The sequence below is a fragment of the Saccostrea cucullata genome, unplaced genomic scaffold (genome assembly GCF_032062105.1).
Source record: "Saccostrea cucullata isolate Sc308-1 unplaced genomic scaffold, CSIRO_AGI_Scuc_v1 ctg1394, whole genome shotgun sequence".
NCBI lineage: Eukaryota > Metazoa > Mollusca > Bivalvia > Ostreida > Ostreidae > Saccostrea > Saccostrea cuccullata.
Window position 1 is genome coordinate 25,714 of NW_026939330.1, and position 21,000 is coordinate 46,713.

The following is a 21,000-nucleotide window of genomic DNA, read 5'->3' on the forward strand; positions in this document are numbered from 1 at the left end:
TTATAGGTTTACATTAGGGATGTCAAAATATTCATTTTCCTTAGCCGAACATTCGATTGCATTATTGACTATTCCGAACATTTTTTTATTTTATCGATAGCGTATTATAATTCAAGACCCTTTTTGTCGAAAAACTAACATCAAATGCCTGTATTGCACACCGGATCTCAGAGATTAGAGATAAGATAATGAAATGAAATAGATTTTCACTAGCGATTCTCCAAAATCTACGAATTCTCGTCACATTCATTGGTCTGTACAGTCAGTTTCATTCTAGTAAGTCCAATTAATAATTTTCAAAGTCAAGTTTCGGGCTGCATAATTAACTACAATAACAGTAGAGGTCAGTAATTGAGAAATAATTATCGCGGTTTGATATTACCAACTGTACTTCCCATAAGTACAATGTGGAAAATTATTTACATACTAATATTACCATTTCTAATTTTTTTCTCTGTGATAACTCTTTGAAAGTTAAGGGAGTTTATTTCTTGATAATTCTGATGGAATGTAAATTAGGCAGGTCGATAGGTCAGGAGTTAAGGAGGCCTAATATGCATGCAAATCTCGTGCGCATCTGTCTCTGTGTCTGACGCTAAGGAGGCCAAATATGCATGTAAATCTCGTGCGGCTGCCTTTGTGTTTGACGTCAGTGGGCGAGGACTATTGAAATTGGCATGGTTGATGCCCTGGCATACTACACTAACTAGACAGTGATTCCTTAATGCAGGCGTTTGAGCTTTTATACGTCTGAGAACGTATAGCATAATGGTTTAAGGACGAATGACGCTTTTTTACTTTTGAAATGAGAATTTCTTTATCACCTCCTTTTCTTGCATAAATTATTTATTATTCGAATGCCGTTTCATTATTCGATCGTCGGTCCATTCGACTGATAGTCGAATAGTGGACTATTCGTTGACATCCCTAGTTTAGATCTTTACTAATTTGGGGAGCACGTTTTAGTAATTTTTTAAATAAATATACACAGTTTTCTTAAAAATGACTGTTTATCTGAATTCATTATTTCTCTAAATGTAATTGTATTTTTGAATTGTAATTGTTCCTGCGTTAAACATTTATTTCTTTCACATGTCACTGACGTACAATTTAATACGTAATGGAATTCATCTCCTATTTCATTTAAATGACATTTTTTGCATAATCTAATCTCTCTTGGTTCATTTAACCAACGTCCAGTACTAAGACAGTATTCATTAAACATATGGAAATAACGAACAGTATTTAAGCACAAAAATCCATAAAAACATAACAAGAAAGAAGCAGAGCCAACACGGAGCTCCAAAACATCAGAAGTGGGATCAGGTGCCATGGAGAAATTAACACCCCCCTTCCGACCGGTCACATCGCCGTGTGCTCCTTGCGGGAAATAACGGATAAATATTCAGTGTGTAAATAATGGCCTAACATTTAGTATGAAATATGTCAGTCAGCATTTGACTTTATGTTAGATTGTATTTACTGAAAAGGTCGAATCAACCATATTGCTGACAAGTTCATTGTATCGACCATAGAACTTACGAAATGATGACTTTTAACATGACTGCTGATATTCATGTTTCGTCAACTTGTTTGTCAATAATTTACTCGTTTTAGAAATCGTTCAAACCTAGAGCATGCTCTTGTGTATCAAATTAACAGAGAGATATAAATCCGTGTGCAGGTGATAAAGGTATATAGCTGCGTAAGTAAGGAAAGTTTACGATTGAAAAGTTAAAGTCATCACGTTTATCATAGAGCTTGGTTGTTAGATTACCAATAACGTCTTTTTTCTAGTTAAATATCCAAATCTAGAACAAGTGTGTCAGACTCTTTGGTATCTATTTTCTCTAGCTTACCTGCATATATTGTATCGACATAAGAATGGAAATTACCATTGTTAATTGACAATACGTCTTTGATATACAAACTGTACTAGTATCTAGATGTCGAGTTGAAGGCCTCAGCTAGTGACAGTTGGAGAGACTAGGAATCTCTATGCACTTACATATTGTGTCTTTTCATTTTGCTCCATCTCTAGGAATATACAGGTAGCAGAGGTAATATATTAAATATAAAAAAAATATATTTTATTGTAAGGTAACTTAAAAATTACATAATCACGTTATGAAGTTCGAAAAGATGAATGAAGGATATGGAGATAACGAACAGTATATGAATTCTTTAGGAGAACAGTCAGAATATGAATTCTTTAGGAGAACGTTTTCGCCTACGGCGTCTGCTATTAGATAACGAAAAAAAGAGTTCATAGAAAATCTCAATGATTTCATTGAGATGATAGAGGGGAGAAAGATATGTTTCTAAAATAAAAATAGCGACTACACTATATATACAGCTATTTTTAAACTTTCGTTTTGAAGGACATGACAGGAATGCTAGGTTAAAGAACACTGTTTATTGCTCCATTTTGGTTAAATCATGTCATGCACGCAGTAACAGACAAAATATTTTTTGATTGTATGTTTAAGTCCCTTTCGAGAATTTTTCATTCATATTGAGATGCCAGAAATTTCCAGGGGAGGACTGCTTTAGACCGAAACTTGACACTCAGTTCCACTGTTGTGAAATATCTTTTGTGCCAGCACCTACTTGAGACACGTGAATCCTGAGACATGGGACCTGAGCGACGGGACCTAGGTTTATATCCTCCGGCGGACCGGTCTCCACGTCCCGCACTGGGATTCAACAAGCCGCCAAAGATCCGGATCGACCCCTTTCTGCGCAACTTTAACCAGGCGGCCAACAAATCTAAATTATTAATTGGAAATATAATAACCTTGATTTAAAATCAGTATATCTTAAATATTTAAAACCATAGATTTGTAAACACGGCTTGTACAGGCTTTATCAATGAAAAACACATATTTAGCAAAAATGTTTTACTTTCAAGCCAGTCTTATTTTTCAATTTCCTAATTTTATAAAAATTTTTAAATCTGCAATAAAATTTAATGCAAAACATGAATAGAAAAATTAATTTCAATAGCATAAATAAAAAAACAAAGTTTACTATGTTTAATAAAATAAATCTGTTTTAAAAATCAATCAATATTTCGATAATTGTACAGGTCTTGGATATCCTATAACATTGATATAAACATAACTTCTGGGGATCTTTTGACTAGTTTCTTGGGTTTTTTTTTAAAAAGTGAATCCCCTAAGATTCAAAAGTTTGTGATAATTTGTCATTCAAATTAAAAGACTTACTTTATTTTCTTATAAGGTAATCCTTCATTCCAAACGGGATTGAAAAGAACGTTTTCATAAATCTACTTAACTGAACTCTCGAGATTTTTCGTTAGATGATTTTTTTAATTTAAAAAGTTAATTTCTGCGTTTTATGACACACACGGGAACAGTTGTTCCCTTCATTTTAAACAATATATGGACGACTTAAGGATTGCTAAGAATGTTTCGCACTATTGTGGTTAGAAATTGATTTAAAGACAAAACTATGTCAGCAGCAACATCAGAAAATACAAATAAATCCCAAGCGCTTGAGTTGATTTTAACCTACCCATTTTATAATACTTATTACTTTGAAAGATAGTTTTTAATTAAACAAGTTGCTGCGTTTAGACAAAAATACCCGCAGGTATGTGCTTATTTTATCATTTTATCTTTATTTGGGTAACCTGGGAAAGTCACAATGATTCTATATTTTACTCAATACATATCTTTATCAAATTGAGCATAGAAACACGGCCTAAGGGCCTCGTTTATAAATATTCCATAAAATGAATTCATCACTTAACCGAAATTACAGAATTTAATGAAATTGTAGTTCCCTTCCTAAGGAAGAAATTCTTCAAAATCATATATCAGTTTTGAATACTTTTAATATCCCAAAGAACCAAAATGAATTTGAATATGTATATATTGGATTCCGAAACTTCATAAGAATCGTTATAAACAAAGATACATAGCGGGCTCCAGTAGATGTTCAACCAAGCCTCTTTCTTTACTCCTTTCTAAGATATTAAAAGTAGTGAAGGAGAAACTTTAAGAGTACTGTGTAACAATATATTAAAAATGTGGTGTTAATCAAATGTGGATACTTAAAAATTCCAAGGAACTTTTGGACAATTTGAAATCACAAGAATTTACCAAAATCAACAGCTCAAAAACATGACTTTTCAACTTTATACACAACCATTTCCCACGATAAATTAAATTAAATTCCACGCTTTTTGGAATCATTGACAGCTGCTTTTTCAATAAAATGGAACTCGTAAATTTACTTCCCATGTCATTGGTCATTTACAAAATTATTTTGTTAAAATAATTCTGATTGTACACACAAGTACTCTGATGTTGACATCAAAAAGATGTTTGGGTTTCTTATTGACAATATCTATGTTATTTTTTAGAGACCAGGTCTTCCAACAATCTATTGGAATCCCATGGGTACCAATTGCGCCCCGTTATAAGCAGACTTATTTTTGTATTCATGTGAAGCAGAATTTGTGCAAAATCTTAGGCGTGAAAAGAAGAAAACACTTGCTGTGGTCTTCAACTCGACATTTAGATATATCGACGACATATTGTCAATTAACAATGGTAATTTCCATTCTTATGTCGATACGATATATCCCGGTGAGGTTGAGATAAAAGATACCACAGAGTCTGACACATCTGTTCTAGATTTTGATGTTGTACTTAAAAAAGACGTTAATGGTAATCTTACTAATCTAACGACCAAGCTCTAAGATAAACGTAATGACTTTAACTTTTCTATCGTCAACTTCCCTTACTTATGCAGCAATATACCTTCATCACCTGCATACGGAGAACTTACTATATCTCAGTTAATTCGATACGCAAGAGCATGCTCTACGTATGAACAATGTCTAAAACATGGTTAATCATTGACAAATCAATTGATGATACAATAACATCAGCAGTCTCGTTTGAAGTCATCATTTTGTAAGTTATATGATTGATACAAAGACCTTGTCAGCAAATACAAATTATCATTGAGTTAAATTATGACTGATATTTTTCTTACTTATTGTTAGTCCATTATTTGTACACTGAATTGACAATGGATGTTTCCGTTTTTTCCCGATCATGACAAGGAGCACAAGGTGTTTGTGACCGGTCGGTAGGGGATGCTCACTCCTCCATGGCACCTGATACCACTTCTGATGTTTTGGAGGTCCGTGGTTGCTCTGCTCCTATTTTGCATTGTTTTATGGACCTTTGATCTTGAATACTTTTCGTTATCTCTATATGTTTCATTCTGTTTAAAAGTACATTTTCGAAGGGAAGAGTGGTAATTCTTAACCCATTATTCATTTTAAACCCTAATCATAATTAATTTCAAACCCATCTGCAACCCCCTCTTTCAATTTTGTTTTTAAGCAATATAGGTTACCTTGTTTTAGGAAGTGTTTTTTTAGAGATACGGAAGTAATTGCCACACGTTTTTATCATTCGATTGTTAAGGAAGTAAGAAGATAAAGAAGAACGCTTAGGAAGGTAAATATAATGGTTTATGAGAATTTTGAACATGATGTGTTCAATTATTGATTAGAGTGTTGGAAAATGGATTTGTAAAATCCAACTTTTCATGAGTTGAAAAGATTATATAATTGTTGTATTCTCGGGGAGAATACATTTTGAGAGAACATGAGTTGTTCAAATATCCCATGAGGTGGGATTTAATCATTTTGAAAATCAGAGAGAGAATATGCATTTAACTGATTTGTATTCCCGTGATGTGGGATCGTATTAAAGGATGAATGAATAAAGATAATTACTAGTATGTAATGGTAAAGATAAAGTGTGTACTGTGAGGTGGGTTTGTTTCTAGGGTGATGTACATGTATATAAAAACTTAAAGTTCAAACGAGAATTTGTAAAAGTTGTATTCATATTGTTATAGATGCCACCCGCAGTTAGGACGCTGAAAAGGAAACATTCTTTGAAGGGAAAGAGTATCCTCCCAGTGATAAAGAGAAACAGGCTAAATGAAGTATCAGGTTCCGCAGCCAGGATGGCCACACAAGTGCGGTCAGAAGACTTGGACACTGACGAGCTAATTACTCAATTCCGTCAGATCACAGGGGAGAGCGCCGCTGATTGTTTGGAGATGGCTGGAAAAGTGGTGACCAAGATAAATCTTATCTACTTGCTTCACAATGCAATTGTGTATGCAAACGAAGTTGGGCAACCTGGGGAGCCACTAAATGAGACGACGGTAAGCAATTTTTCACACTAGGGGGTCGACTGTTGATAACTGGTCATTTGTATTCCGGAGAAATGAAGTTTACCTACTGGGTTCTATATTTATATCATTATTTCGGAAATAATACGGCTTTGTTATTATGTTTAAGTTGGTATTTCCGGTGATTATTTTTAGCAATCAGATAGAGTTGAAAATGAAGGTGATAACCAGACGGCCTCAAAACCAGCTAATCAGGAGAAAGTTGAAAAGAAATCAAGCAAAGAAAAAACAGAAGATGAGATTCTTTCAAGGATCGAGGTACTGGAAAAGGCTACAGAAAGTGTGGAAAGCCTCAAAGAGAAGGTACGAGGACTTTCGCTACAGAAGTCGCCAAATGAGGCGATGATCTTATTATTACTGGAGGAGTTAGCAAATGTAGCAAGAAAAAAGCAACACGAAGAGTCAAGTGTTTTTGAAGAATTGTCTAGACAAGCTCTCAAACATCAGGGATCTGTAAATTTGTTATCATTAGTGTTGAATGTGGTTGGGGGGTCGTCAGATGTTGTTATTAAGGCTCTAAACAAATGTGCAAAAGAGAAAAAGGTTGAATCTAAGTTAAAAATACCAGAAAAAACAGAAAATGAAAACACTCATCAATCACCTTTGGCAAATGTGTACAATCCGTTTTTGATGCCACAGCAGTTGTATCAATATGTACCATACCAAAATTACTCCATGTTCAACAGTAGGCCTAGGGGAAGATTTAATCAATGGAAACCTAGGGGAAATTGTTATTTCTGTGATATGCCTGGTCACAGTATCAGAGAGTGTCAAAAGATGAAACTAGCCAAAGAGCAAAGAAAATAATTTAGTGTGTCAGGATATTGTTTTTCTTTTATGTTGGACAAGTTATTTCACCATGTATCCAGGGACACTGATTCCTTAGTGAAAAATTTTCACGTGGGTCTTGGTGGAATGCTGTCCTTTCCCAAATCCTATTGGATGTTTGTATTAAAATATATAAACATTGTATTAAAAAGTAGAATTATTACTTTATAATTCATATTCTTTTGTAGGAAGTGCATGCACCTGACCTAGTTGTTCCAGAATGGGAACTTGAATGTAATTTTAATCCTGTGCATGCTGAGAATAGTACGAGAAAACATCCAATATGGACAACTTTGGGAGGGGACAACATTCCATCACATGTTGACCCATGCATGTTTAATGAAGATAATGCAGGAAAATCCATCTATAATCTATATTTAAGAAATCCAGATTTTTTCGTTGCTGGAGAACTTCATAATCAATTTTGTCAATGGGAAAAAATTTTGTTTGAAAATGATACATCTAACCAGGTTAAAAATTGGATAAAAAATGGTGTTGATGTAACAGACTTTTTTACACATTTTAGAGGTAACTTTAGGGGCAGTAGTTACAACTCCTTGCTTCCTCCTAAAAGATTTTTTCATAATTCACCAGTTTGTAAACAATTCAAAGAATTTATTTGCTCTGAATTGTATGAAAGGATAGTAAATGGATCATTGTCAGTAGTTGGTAAAATTGGAGAATGCGAGCTTCCACATACCATTATGCCATTAACTGTAGAACCAACAAAACCAAGACTTTGTCATGATGATAGGTATATTAATCTTTGGACGAAAGATATGCCTTTTCAGTTGGAAAATTTAAAACATGTACCCAGAATGGTTGAAAAAGATATGAAAATGATAACCTGTGATGAAAAATCAGGATATGATCATGTTAACTTGTGTCAAAATTCTAGGAAATATTTTGGAATACAGTTTGGAGGTTGGGTTCTTACATACAACACATTACCATTTGGCTGGAAAGCATCTCCATACATTTATCAGACCATAGGCATGCAAGTAACAAATTATTTAAGAAGTAAAAATATATATAATATACAGTACATAGATGATAGACTAGCAATTGAATCTACAAAGGTTAACATAACAGAAGTTGCATATGTTTTACTTGAATTACTTACAAAGTTAGAATATACTCTTTCCTGGAAGAAAAGTCAATTTGTACCATCTCAGATTGTTAGATATTTGGGTTATTTTATTGATTCTTCCAAGATGGCATTTTTCTTACCAGATGAAAAAAAGATTTCATTTTCACAATTAAGAGAATCTATATTGTTATCAAGATTTGTTGATATTAGAACTTTACAAAGATTTGCTGGAAAGTGTATTTCATTTTGCTTAGTTGTTCCAGCAGCTAAATTGTATTGTAGAGAAGTTAATAGATCGATTTCTTGTGGCATGAAGAATTCTCAAATGATTAAAGTTGAAAATTCTCTGAAAGAAGAGTTAGAACACTGGAGGTTTATAGACACTTGGGGGGGTTGTATGACTTGGAGACTAGAAACTCATAAGCAAATAATCTTAGCGACAGATTCATCAGGTTTTAAATATGGTGGAAAAATGTTGTCTGGTAAACTGGAAGGATTGAGTTTAAGTGATTTTTGGAGTAACGATGATAGTAGACCGATTCATCTGAAGGAAGCTGAAGCAGTATATAATGTATTATATAGTTGCAAGGAGAATATTAAGAATTCAAGGGTAGATGTATTGTGTGATAATATGGCTGTTGTAAATTCATGGGCCAATCAAGGAGGAAAAGATAAACAGCTAACTGACATTATGAAACAGTTATTTCAATTTGTTTATGAATGTAACATTTCACTGAATTTACAGTATGTACAATCAAAACTGAATGTGGCAGATGAACCTTCCAGGTCAATTTCTTTGTCAGATAGCATGTTGAGTGAGACATCCTGGGCTTATGTTGAGCAGTTGTTTGGCCCACATACTGTAGATCTCATGAGTTTAGATTCTAATTGTATGAAAGATAGATATGGAAAATTACTGAGGCATTTTACACCTTACCCAACACCTTTATCTGGTGGTGTAAATGTTTTTGTTCAAAATGTGAATGATGAAGAAAATCCTTATGTTTTTCCTCCTTTTCAAATGATATTTCCATTGTTGTCATTGCTGAAAGAAAAAAATGTAAAACATTGTACAATGGTTTTACCAATTTTTCAAGAAAAACCAGTCTGGTGGCCTTTTTTACATGCACACTGTATTTCAAAAACAGTATTGGGAAGAAAAGGTGATGTTAGAGTACTAAAGGTGCCAACATCCAAAGGTTTTATAAATGATGTAAAGGGATTGAAAAATGACTTGGGTGTCTTTAGATTACAATTTAGATGAAGTGTGTATAGTTTTTAGTATTGCATGGATATGTATTTTTATTTTTGTTGTTTTTTGGGATTGTTCATTTTGTAAATAGTTTTTTATTTTTTCATTTTATGTATTTTTCAGAATGTTCATATGGAGTTGGAAGACATTGATGAAAGAATTCAATATTTGGATAACATTAAGAATTCATCTGCGTATATAAAAAAGAGGAAAAACGTTAAAATGATGTTAGAACAATTTCTTCAGAAACTTCCTGACTCACCCACCCTATTGTCAGTCACGCCATATGATATTAAACGATTTTTAGTATGGAAGGATAGATTTGGGAAAACAACAGTCCATTCATATAAATGTAAACAATTAGGAATAATTGGGGATAGTAACTGTAAGTGTCCTAAACGGTTAGCAGCAGCATCAGTTAGAAATATTATCCAGCACCTTGTAGATATATTAGAATTAGAGGGAAGAGGAAGAACTTACGATGAATATTGTGGGGTTGGAAACCCAGCTGCATCAGTTCAAATTAAAGCTTATTTGAAATGTGTTCAAGAAGAGCAAGCAAAAGCACATATTCTCCCAAAGCAGGCAAAACCATTCTTTTTAACAAAACTTGAATCAATATCAAAGTATATATGTAGAGAATTAAGGAGGTCTGACTTAAAATCAAAGGAAAGGTTTGTCTTGACAAGAGATCAAGCGCTATTTAAATTACAGTTTTTTGCTGGTGACAGGGCTAGTGACATAGCAATTACTTTATTGCAAGAAGTGAAATATTTAAGAAAAAAAGATGGGTTTGCATTGAATCATACATTTGGAAAAACTCTTAGGGGAAATGGAAAAACGAATACATTTGTATTAAAATGCTGCCCAAATGAAATCATTTGTCCGGTTAGAGGATTGGAGATATATTTTGAAGAGGCAAAAAGATTAGGGATAGATATGTCTTCAGGGTATCTTTTTAGAATGGTGACCGAGTCAGGAAGGGTTATTAATGATCCAATGTCTTACTCCTCTATATATGAAAGACTAAAAAGTTATTTGATTACTCTAGGGATCTATGAGGGTGAGACACCACATAGTTTAAGAGCAGGTTGTGCTGTGCATATGTGTTTTTCTAATGCGGCACATAATGTTAATGATCTTATGAACCATGTTGGATGGGCTACAGAAAGCTCTGCAAAATATTACAGTAGATATGAAACTTTGTTAGATGCATCACATACTGCTACAAGGTTAGCACAGTCTAGTGAGAGAGGAAAAGAAATTGAAAATATGTTTAAAGAAAATGCAAATTTTGATGACTTGACATCTATTGGTGATCTTTAGCGCATTTTTTGTTTTTTGTGTAGTGTGTGTGAAATGTGAGGTTACATATTGTAAACAAAAGTAAATTTGAATCCTAAAATAAAATTAGATATTCAATCAATATGTTTGTTTCTGATTTTTGTTTTCACATGTATTTCATACATGTGTTGAGTATTGGGAAGAGTGTTATATAAAAAATGTATAAGGAGAAAGATTCAGAATCAAGGTCTAATATGTAAAATGGAGCATGAATTGATTATTCACTTACTAATTTATACCCAGTACTTATTCAAGTGATTACAGAATATTGGAGATAGATTCAGTGAGGATGTGGTAACATCCTCAGTGACCCCTAGCGGAGAGATTCTGTAATTTGATCATTGCCTTTAGAGATATGGAAGTTAAATATGTTGTGGCAAGAGATTCATCTAGTATACATGATATATATTGAGTTAAAGCTAACTGAGATGATCAAATTTCCCTCCCACCCAACCCAATAAGTTATGTAATAAGTTTACTACATTCTGTATTCACTTACTAATTTATACCCAGTACTTATTCAAGTGATTACAGAATATTGGAGATAGATTCAGTGAGGATGTGGTAACATCCAACTTAGTAAGAGAGCACTTCCACCAGAAGAGACCACTAAAGTTGGAGAATGCTTCTTTATGTAAGATGGCATCCTTATGCGAAGATGGCGACCCCCTGACGCTTCCGAAGATGATGTGTGGCGTGTTGTTCACCAGATAGTGGTCCCAGCTGCTTATCGTCAAGATGTAATGTGTTTAGCTCATGATCCATGTACACCTATGGCATAGGTGTCATAAGACTTATAATAGGATTTTAAGTCATTTTTATTTACCTAAGCTAAGAAAGGATGTTTCGAAGTTTTGTACGTCATGTTATGTTTATCAGTTGGTAGGTAAACCGAATCAGAAGATACCATCCGCCCCTCTCCAGCCAATTCCAGCTTTTGAAGAACCGTTTAGTCCAGTGTTGTGGACTGTGTAGGACCTTTGCCTAGGACTAGATCTGGAAACTAGTATTTACTTACCATTATGTGTACATCCACTCGATTTCCGGAAGCCATACGTCCTATAGGAATATTAAGGCAAAGAGCATACTTAAGGCCCTAACTACCTAACTAATTTTTTCAGTTTTGTAGGAGCACCTAAGGCAATTCAGTCGGATCAAGGCTCAAATTTTATGTCTGGGTTGTTCCAGCAAGTCATGCACGAGTTGGGTATTAACTGCATATCATCCTGAGACCCAGGGGGCGATAGAACGTTTTCATCAAGCCCTAAAACGTTCCTGAAGACCTGTTGTTACCCAAATGAGAAAGACTGGCATGAAGGGGTTCATCTTGTTCTATTTGCTGCACGAGAGGCAGTCCAGGAGTCTCTTTGGTTTAGTCCTTTTGAATTGGTGTTCGGTCATACAGTTAGAGGTCCTTTGAAATTGTTAAAGGAAAAGTGGCTGACTGAGACTAGTAATCTTTATCTTTTAGATTACTAGCTGAAATCCCGTGCAAGCGCGGGGGAACTTTTTTTTACTGCTAACCGTAGCAGAACTATTCCAAAAACTATCTTTTAGATTCTATTGACAATTTATTACTCAGGAATATTGCATGACGAAATACTTCAAAGTCCCGCAATTTGTGCAGGAACAGAAATAGATAATTATAAGAAATGAATTTCTAATATTTTGGGATTATTTTTTTTAATTCTACAAATATCAATTTCATTCAAGGACGTCTCCATATGAGTGAGAAATTCTCGAGAGGGACGTCAAACAATATACAATCAATCAACAATCATTAAAGGCCTCTTCTCCTTACATGTTAAATAGGAACTTTATTCTGTTGTACTATGTTATACATCATGTACTAAATGCAGGTGCTCGTTGGCATTTTCTCTTTACATGTTAGAATCTTTACTTTAATATATTTTGAGCTTTATCATTGCTTTTTATAGTTACATCACGGATAAGACATTTAACTATAAATTCGTCAACATTTTAAAATATTGAAAAAACTTAGTGTTCATCCCCAATATACATAAAGGCCTAAAAGGTATAAATAAGTTTGAAACATAAAAGACTGTATGTAGAAAATCATTTAAGTAAATTATTTAAAAATTATTGAAATTGTACCATGTTATATACATCTAAACAAATGACCATGACCATTATTCGACATTTATTTATAAACAATTAGCACAGCTTACTAATATATATTCTCAAACTCATTGTATACCAATTTCTTTACATTTTATATATTTCCAAGTCCATTCATGATAAACAATCGCCTCGATTTTCTTTAGACGTCGGATTCGATGCCAGCTGACTTTCTAGACATTTCAACAAATAGCGAGATCTGACATATACGGAAAGGATTTAATTCATGAATGAAGTTTTTTGAAATGAATAAGTGCTTAAATTGCTTGTTATCAGTTTTATTTTAAAATGCCAGTTGCTTAGATCTGCCACCACTTTACTCTCTTCAGTGCTATTTCGAGGCTGGTATTCGAAAATGAAAGTAGACTTTTAATTAAATTACGATAATAACCATGCGCGTGAAATCTGAATATAGTTTGCGGACATCACCTTATACCTAGTGTGTTCCTACAGGCTTAAGTAAGAACTTGTGCAGCCGTTTCAGTGTTTATTTGCAAAATTTGTTAATTCATAAGTATCTATAGGATGTGTCTTATTCAAAAAAAAAAACTTTAAAATGCTTGTAAATTAGCACAAGAAAATTTGAAGAGATCTCAGATGAAAATGAAAATGTGGTATGACAAAAATGCCAGAAATAGGGTTTTTATGCCAGGTGATAAAGTTCTTGTTTTTTGCGTATTCCTGGTCATCCTTTACTGGCCAGATTATACGGCCCTTATGAAATTGAAAGCAAGATTAGTGATGTAAACTATTTAAGACACCAGGTATACGTAAAGAGAAACGGGTTTGTCACATAAACATGTTGAAAGAGTATTTTGAAAGGTGTGACCAAAATTCTGTAAAACCAGTCTCAACTTTAGCCAATGCTAAGACTGTTCAAAATTGTATTGAAAGTGTAGAAATGAATGAGAAAGATTGTAATCAGAGTGTCCGTTTGAAAAACTCGATGCCAAACTTGGACATTTGAACATTCACCAAAAAGAACACGTTAAAAACTTTTTGAATGAGTATCATCAAATCTTTTTGGATGTTCCAAAGAAAACTTATGCAGCTTGTCATGATTCATAGTGGGCGACGCTCTGTCTATCAAACAACATCCTTACCGTCTAAATCCAATAAAATTGCAGAACCTAAGAAGGGAAGTGAAGTGCATTAGATGTTGGACAATGACATTATTGAACCTAGTAAAAGTAATTGGAGCTCAACATGTTTTTTTGTACCAAAACAGGATGGTACCTACCGATTATGTACAGACTTTAGAAAGGTGAATTCTGTTACAAAAAAACTGATTCATATCCAATACCTGGAATCGATGACGTATTGACAACATTGGAAACGCCAAATCTGTCAGTAAATTTGACCTGTTGAAAGGCTAATGGCAACAGAGAGAGCAAAAGAAATAACTGGTTTTGCTACACAAGATAGACTTCACCAGTATAAATTAAGTAGTGCCTTTTGGCATGAAAAACGCACCGGCTACATTCCAAAGGATGATTCACTCCCTTCTCCGAGACCTCGAGGCATGCGATGCCTACGTTGATGATTTCATCATATACAGGAAGATATGGGACGAACATCTCCAAATCTTGGGTGCTTTATTTGACATTTTAGCTGTCCATGGACATTATCACGGGATCAAGATCCAGGGTATCAGCACGTAGTTCATTAAATCAGAGATTTTATAGACATTTAAGTGAGATATTCACACAGAAAATAAACTTTTAACATTTGAACATGAAGGTGTATTACCTTAATTGAGTGTTGACAAGACAAAAATTCCGAAGACAGACTGAAACATATAGCATTTAAAGCTTGAATAAAAGATGTTGGGGAATATTACTTAACTCTTACAAGTGCTAATTTCAAAAGCTAATTTAAAGGGTTCGATGAAATTGGACAAGATTTTTTTCAGTTATGTTCTATAGTGTGGTGAGGGATGTTGAAGTGGAAGTGCCAATTGATAATGACAGCGATTCGGGAGTGGCTTTAGGTTGAAAGGGGTTTGGAACACGGTCAAATATGAGGAAAACAATTGGAAACTCTTAAGTCTAGTTTGTTTTAATTATTTCCAGAAAAAATAAACCTTTGTTAGTATTTTTTTGTCCCCCGCTTGAAAAGTGGGGGATATTAATTTGGGTTTGTCCGTCCGTCTTTCTGTCTGTCTGTAACGCTTTCGTTTCCACACGATATCTCGAGAACCCTTTGAGCTTTTGCAATGAAATTTAGCATAGCAACTCCCTATGGACTAAAGAAGAACCCTATTGATTTGGAGGTCAAAAGGTCAGAGTCATAAATAAGCAAATTGTGTCTGTTATATCACTTTCGTTTCCACACGATATCTCCAAAACCCTTTGAGCTGTTGCAATGAAATTTTACATAACAACTCCCTGTGGCCTAATGAAGACCCCTATTGATTTTGAAGTCAAAAGGTCAAAGTTCAAGGTAGTAAATATATACATTGTGTCTGTGTGTAACACTATCATTTCCGGGCGATATTTCAAGAAGATTTTGAGCTTGTACAATGTAATTTTATACCAAAACTCCCTAGGACCTCTCTCACCCCTTTCAAAGTGACCCGCCCCGTTTGTTTGATTAGTATTTATAGTATTACATGTCGCTATTTTTAGCACAGGGGCATGCGGAGAGTTATTGTGTATAAAACAGGTTCTCGGCGGACTTTATGTTCTTATTGCATCTATTAGAACTGTTTGATAAAGGCTAAATAAATCAAACACCATGGATTGTGTAAAATTTTGACAATATCGAACATGAATATAAACATGTATGTGACTTCAGCTCTGCATATACTTGACTTCATTTAAAGCGACTCCGTGGTCTAGTGGTATGTCTCCCGCTTCATGTGTGAGACGATCCTTTTTTTTTCTTTTTAACTTTTCTTTCTTCTTTTAAATGATAGTATTCAGTAAAAAGAAAAGAAAAATTTATGAGGTTATAAAATCATCATTACAGTGTGATAAATATTCAATATATAAAGAATCTTCTATACACATAATAAAGAATAAGCAATCAAATCTTTATACGCATATTGACAATCATGTATTTTATTTGCTTGAGTATACATGAATTCATTTAATAATTCTACAAATTCAGTCAGGGGGATTCGACTTTTTCCCTAAGCGGGGGACACGAATTCTCTGAATTAGCTTGTTGTTCATAAAATGAACTTATAAATATAATCGGCTAAACTCAGAAGAAAAGGACACCAAGAGAAATTCCTCTGCCTATTAATTTTGCTTTTCCTTGAGGAGAAAAAAAATACCATTAACAATTATAAAAAGACATTGTTACTGTCCGCTGTGTGTGGAAGGAAGGGAGGGGAAGGGATGATTTGATGTGCCATTGCTTATTCTTTCTTGAGATAGACACCTTTAAAATGCGAATGAAACCTTTCTAAAGCCTGAAATTATTCGTTTGAAATTGTTTCGGCGAATAAACTGTCTTTTCCATAGCTTCAGAAAATAATATATATAGCCTTATTAGCCTTATAGAGGCAACCTTATTCAACATAACCATGTACTTGGTTAGTTTATTTAATACTCAGGAGCAAAGAAGAAGATTTTCAAAGAAATAATGCATTTTCACTATTTAATCTATATAGCCCCGCCCTGCCACTAGAACCCCTGACCCTGGGGCCATTAGATTCACAATTTTAGAAGAGGCAGCCATATTCAACATAACTTGCTCTCGGTTAGTTTATTTGATGCCCACAAACAGAAAAGAAGAATATCAAAGAATTAATGCATTTTCACTATATAATTCAAATGGCCCCGCCCTAGCACTAGAATCCCTAACCCTGGGGTCATGAAATTCAGAATTTGGGAAGAGGCAGTCATTTTCAACTCAACTATGCACTTGGGTAGTTTATTTAATGCCCAGAAACAGAAAAGAATTTCGAAGAAATAATGCATTTTCACTATAAATCTATTTACCCGCCCTAGCACAAGAGCCCCTTACCCTGGGGCCATGAATTTCAAAATTTTGGTAGAGGACTTAATGCTGATTACAATCATACGAACAGTTTGACTGCTTGATGTCCGGGAGTAAAGGAGAAGATTTTTTAAGATTGCACTAATTTTGGTGGTTTTTGCCCCACCCCAAGGCCCAAGGGGGGCAGGGACCATGAAATTCACAATTTTTGTTCCCCTTCACCCATAGATGCTTTATGCTAAATTTGGTTGATATTGGTTCAATGGTTTCAGAGAAGAAGCTGAAAATGTACATATGTTAACGCACGACGAACGACGGACGAAGACGGCGGACGACGGATAGCAATAGGTCACCTGAGTTTACTCAGGTGACCTAAAAATCTTTATTTTAGGTGCCTGGACACAGATTCGAAGTAAATATTTTTCTCAAATTTTCTGTATTATATAGAAACTTATATATTGCAATAACATTTCACATAAAGATATAATAAAAATCTTATTTCATGTCGAAGTTATTGAAACTTCGGATTTCCTGGCGGGTTTGATTGACACATCCTTGCACTTTCATGAATTTTAATTTTATTCTTAATACTTGAGAAAAGTGGCAATTTTGTTGTGTATTATCGAAAAATATTAAAACTTTAATCCAGAAAATATAGAAAAGAAATGTTTGAAAGCAAAGCCCCCACACAGTATATTTTCGCACGCGGTGAATGATCGTAGACATTGACAATAACAAAGTTCGTGCCCTGTTTACAAAAACAGTTTACGTTCCACGGGTATATTCACACCACCGAGCACGGACTGACGATACTAGTTAGGAAGTTTTGTTTTCGAACATTTCTACTCTGCATTACCCGGATTTAGTTTTCATAATTTTCATAGATACACAACAAAATTGCTAGTTTTCTTTTGCATTGAAAATAAAACTAAAATTTGTGAAAGTTCAAGGATGTGTCCATCAAACCCGTCCAGAAATTCGAAGTTTCAATGGCTTCGAGATGAAATAAGATTTTTAGTACGTGGTCGTGTGAATTGCCATTGCAATAAATAAGTCGTCACATTATAATTTGAAAAACTATTAATTTCAAATCTGTCTAATAAAACTAAAATTTGTGAAAGTTCAAGGATGTGTCTATCAAACCCGTCCAGAAATTCGAAGTTTCAATGGCTTCGAGATGAAATAAGATTTTTAGTACGTGGTCGTGTGAATTGTCATTGCAATATATAAGTCGTCACATTATTATTTGAGAAACTATTAACTTTATATCTGTGTCTAATTTATAAGCACCTTTAATATCTACAAATCTTCATTGGTGTTTCAAAAAATATCTTCAAACAAATAATTGTAATGTCCAGAAATTCGAAGTTTCAATGGCTTCGAGATGAAATAAGATTTTTAGTACGTGGTCGTGTGAATTGCCATTGCAACATATAAGTCGTCACATTATAATTTGAGAAACTATTAATTTCAAATCTAATTTATAAGCACCTTAATATCTACAAATCTTCATTAGTGTTTCAAAGGTGTATAATCAAACAAATAATTGTAATATAATCTACACTAGTAAAGGTGTACTGTAAACTGTTAACCACAAGCTAGAGAATGAAGTGTCAAAACACACAGTATTATGATTATGACCTATCCAAACGATGCATTGTTTAGAGATGTGCTAAAAACTCCTAATTTTAACAACTTTGTTTGACAAAAGCTTGCCTCATTTTAGAAACGGTCTGTAAGTATAGAGTGTTCGTGTGCGTGTAATTAATTAAGATGCATAAATCCTATACGCTGGTAAGAAGAGAATACAGATTTTGCTGCAGAAATTAAGTTGACGATAGAAAAGCTTAAGTTTTCATGTGACCCAAGAATTTTTGTTCATTTGTTACCAATTAAGTATTGTCGCTCGCGTGGCGCTGTGGTTAGAGTATCTGCTCTAGATTTGCACAGTAAGGAATTGATCCTAACATCTTGGAATCGAATCTCACAGTGGGACTTAGAGAACGGTCCTTCGATTGAGACAGGATAAACGGAGGGCCTTGTGGCATTAGGTATTGGCACGAAAAAAGAACCCTCATTGCTCAATGGTCGTAAGTTGCTAGTATAGGACAACATTTGTAGCTCTGCACGGGCAAGTGGTGGCGTCTCCATATGAGTTTAAACTCTCGAGAGGGAAATTAAACAACAAACAAACAAACTTAAGACAATAATTTTTTATGCCATTCCACATTTATGAAAATATTTTCCTTCCCCTAGGAATATTGGAATGCAATCCAAGTCTCCCGTTACGCATGAGCATTCGAATGCACCGCATTACACCTGGCGTCCATAACCGCTTTCAAGATCATACAATCATTTCGTTAATGGTCTAGTAAACTCAATCATTGAAGTTTTTCTTTGTGCCCTCTCGTTTGACCACACTTTTATAGTATCAGAGCAATGTCGCAGGAAAAATATCGATTCAAATTAACACATTGTGAGATGCAATCTTTAACTTGCTGAAATAACGAAAATATATGCATTACCTTTTCATCACAAAGAATTTGAATGGATGTTTTTTTACAGCAGGTTAACTAATCTTTGTGATATTTAGATATATTGACAGGTTATCTAAACATTAATCTAAAACTTCCAATTTTTATTTTAAATAAGCAAACGTTAATGGTGGAGTATAAAAGGTTTGACTTTAAATTTAATATTTATTTAGATGTTAAAAACCAACAAGACAAAACAAGACAAGGGACTAAAAATGGTAAGTCTATGTGTATATTTGTTTCGCGCATTATATCAAGTAATGATCATTGATTTCTCAGTAATAACTAAAATGTACATTTAATAGAGTATTGTTTGCTTATGCGTTCAATTGAATTTTTTTTAGAATAGTACCTGATTTGACCACTTCAAATTTGGAATTTTGAACTCTTTTTAGTTGCTGAAAAAAATCATATATACAATGTGCCTTCAAAATGTTTAAAAAATAAATTAAAGAAATTTTTAAAAATCGAAGAACTTCGCTATTCCACTTTTGAATATACTGATCTTTTAATCTTTGTTTGACTGTAGCAGTTACCCATTTTGCATTATAAAAATACCATTTGCTCAAACCATATGAAGCGTAATATTTGATAAACCAAATCTAACAAAATTCTTTTTACAAATGAAATCTACGAGTGGGTCATTACTCCTTTGTCATCTTGTTTTTGTACATACATATAAACAATTGTAGACAATTCACTTTCTTTTCCATACACAAGTTTTACCCAATATTTTAATCATTATTGAGTAAATATTATACAGTTATTGCTGTTTTTTTAGGTCAATACATTGATTTAGCCATCATCTGAGGAGTACAATATTCACCGAGCATGAAGGATGGGGTGAATATTGTACTACGAAGATGTCTAGATCATTGTATTGACCGAAAAAACAGCAATAATGTTTTATCATATGATTCACTAATAAAATGACACAGCTCGTTATTTGTTTGCATTTAATTAAGTTCTAGCCAAATTCAAGAGAGAAGCAGATTTAAAATGTAAGTAAACCTTATTAGTCGTATCAATTTGAAATGTTTTTTTTTTAGTTACCATGTGAAAATATATAATGTCAGTCTTTTTTATAGGATAGATTTTGAAAGGAAGGAGTATTATATTATCAGGGAAAACTGACAGCCAAAAGGAAAAATTGTTGTTCAATTAAAGTGTTGTAGGGGGGTCCCTGCATCCCCTCTTACCACCCTCACCCGAAAATATATATTCGTTTATGTTTTGTTCTTACAAATAAAAGTCATATTCGTTTAAGGTAGGATTCTTCTCTGGTTTCTGATTAGATGAAACATTCAAAATATATTTGCTTATATGTCTTATATATGTAGGTGTAAGGGATTTAAAAGACCATATTTTTCTTTCCTCATCACAATTGTACAACTTTAAATAGAAATGGTAAACTGCGCTTGAAAACTAGCATGGACTATATTTTTGGCGGAATGGTGGCGTATGAAAATATCTTCTTTTCTGCCTCTCAAAATTACAATAGAACAATGAATTTAATTATGATTTTACACAATCAAAGACTTGAAAAAATTTCCAAAGGTAACTTAAATTAATAATAAGGGACTTCACTTTCAAAATATATGAAATAAATATGATTT

The 21,000-nt window shown here is 33.8% G+C and overlaps 3 protein-coding genes across 3 annotated transcripts; all 3 read left to right on the forward strand.

Moving 5' to 3' along the window:
• The first annotated feature begins 5,907 nt into the window (after positions 1–5,907).
• LOC134252893 (uncharacterized) lies at positions 5,908–7,270 on the forward strand. The gene is made up of 2 exons (XM_062735436.1): positions 5,908–6,222; positions 6,385–7,270. Exons 1-2 carry the CDS (start codon positions 5,908–5,910, stop codon positions 7,054–7,056), a joined length of 987 nt encoding a protein of 328 aa, XP_062591420.1. The 3' UTR covers positions 7,057–7,270.
• Positions 6,387–9,449, forward strand: LOC134252891 (uncharacterized). The gene is made up of 2 exons (XM_062735434.1): positions 6,387–6,552; positions 7,266–9,449. Exon 2 carries the CDS (start codon positions 7,410–7,412, stop codon positions 9,429–9,431), a length of 2,022 nt encoding a protein of 673 aa, XP_062591418.1. The 5' UTR covers positions 6,387–6,552; positions 7,266–7,409; the 3' UTR covers positions 9,432–9,449.
• On the forward strand, positions 9,449–10,811 carry LOC134252892 (uncharacterized). Its single transcript, XM_062735435.1, has one exon. It carries the CDS (start codon positions 9,552–9,554, stop codon positions 10,743–10,745), a length of 1,194 nt encoding a protein of 397 aa, XP_062591419.1. The 5' UTR covers positions 9,449–9,551; the 3' UTR covers positions 10,746–10,811.
• The last annotated feature ends 10,189 nt before the right edge of the window (positions 10,812–21,000 follow it).

Bases quoted from the DNA above. Each gene is read 5' to 3' on its own strand.
- LOC134252892 (XM_062735435.1), top strand. From the start codon at position 9,552: ATGGAGTTGGAAGACATTGATGAAAGAATTCAATATTTGGATAACATT.
- LOC134252893 (XM_062735436.1), top strand. From the start codon at position 5,908: ATGCCACCCGCAGTTAGGACGCTGAAAAGGAAACATTCTTTGAAGGGA. The intron at 6,223-6,384 runs GTAAGCAATTTT...GATTATTTTTAG, and splicing joins AGCCACTAAATGAGACGACG to CAATCAGATAGAGTTGAAAA.
- LOC134252891 (XM_062735434.1), top strand. From the start codon at position 7,410: ATGTTTAATGAAGATAATGCAGGAAAATCCATCTATAATCTATATTTA.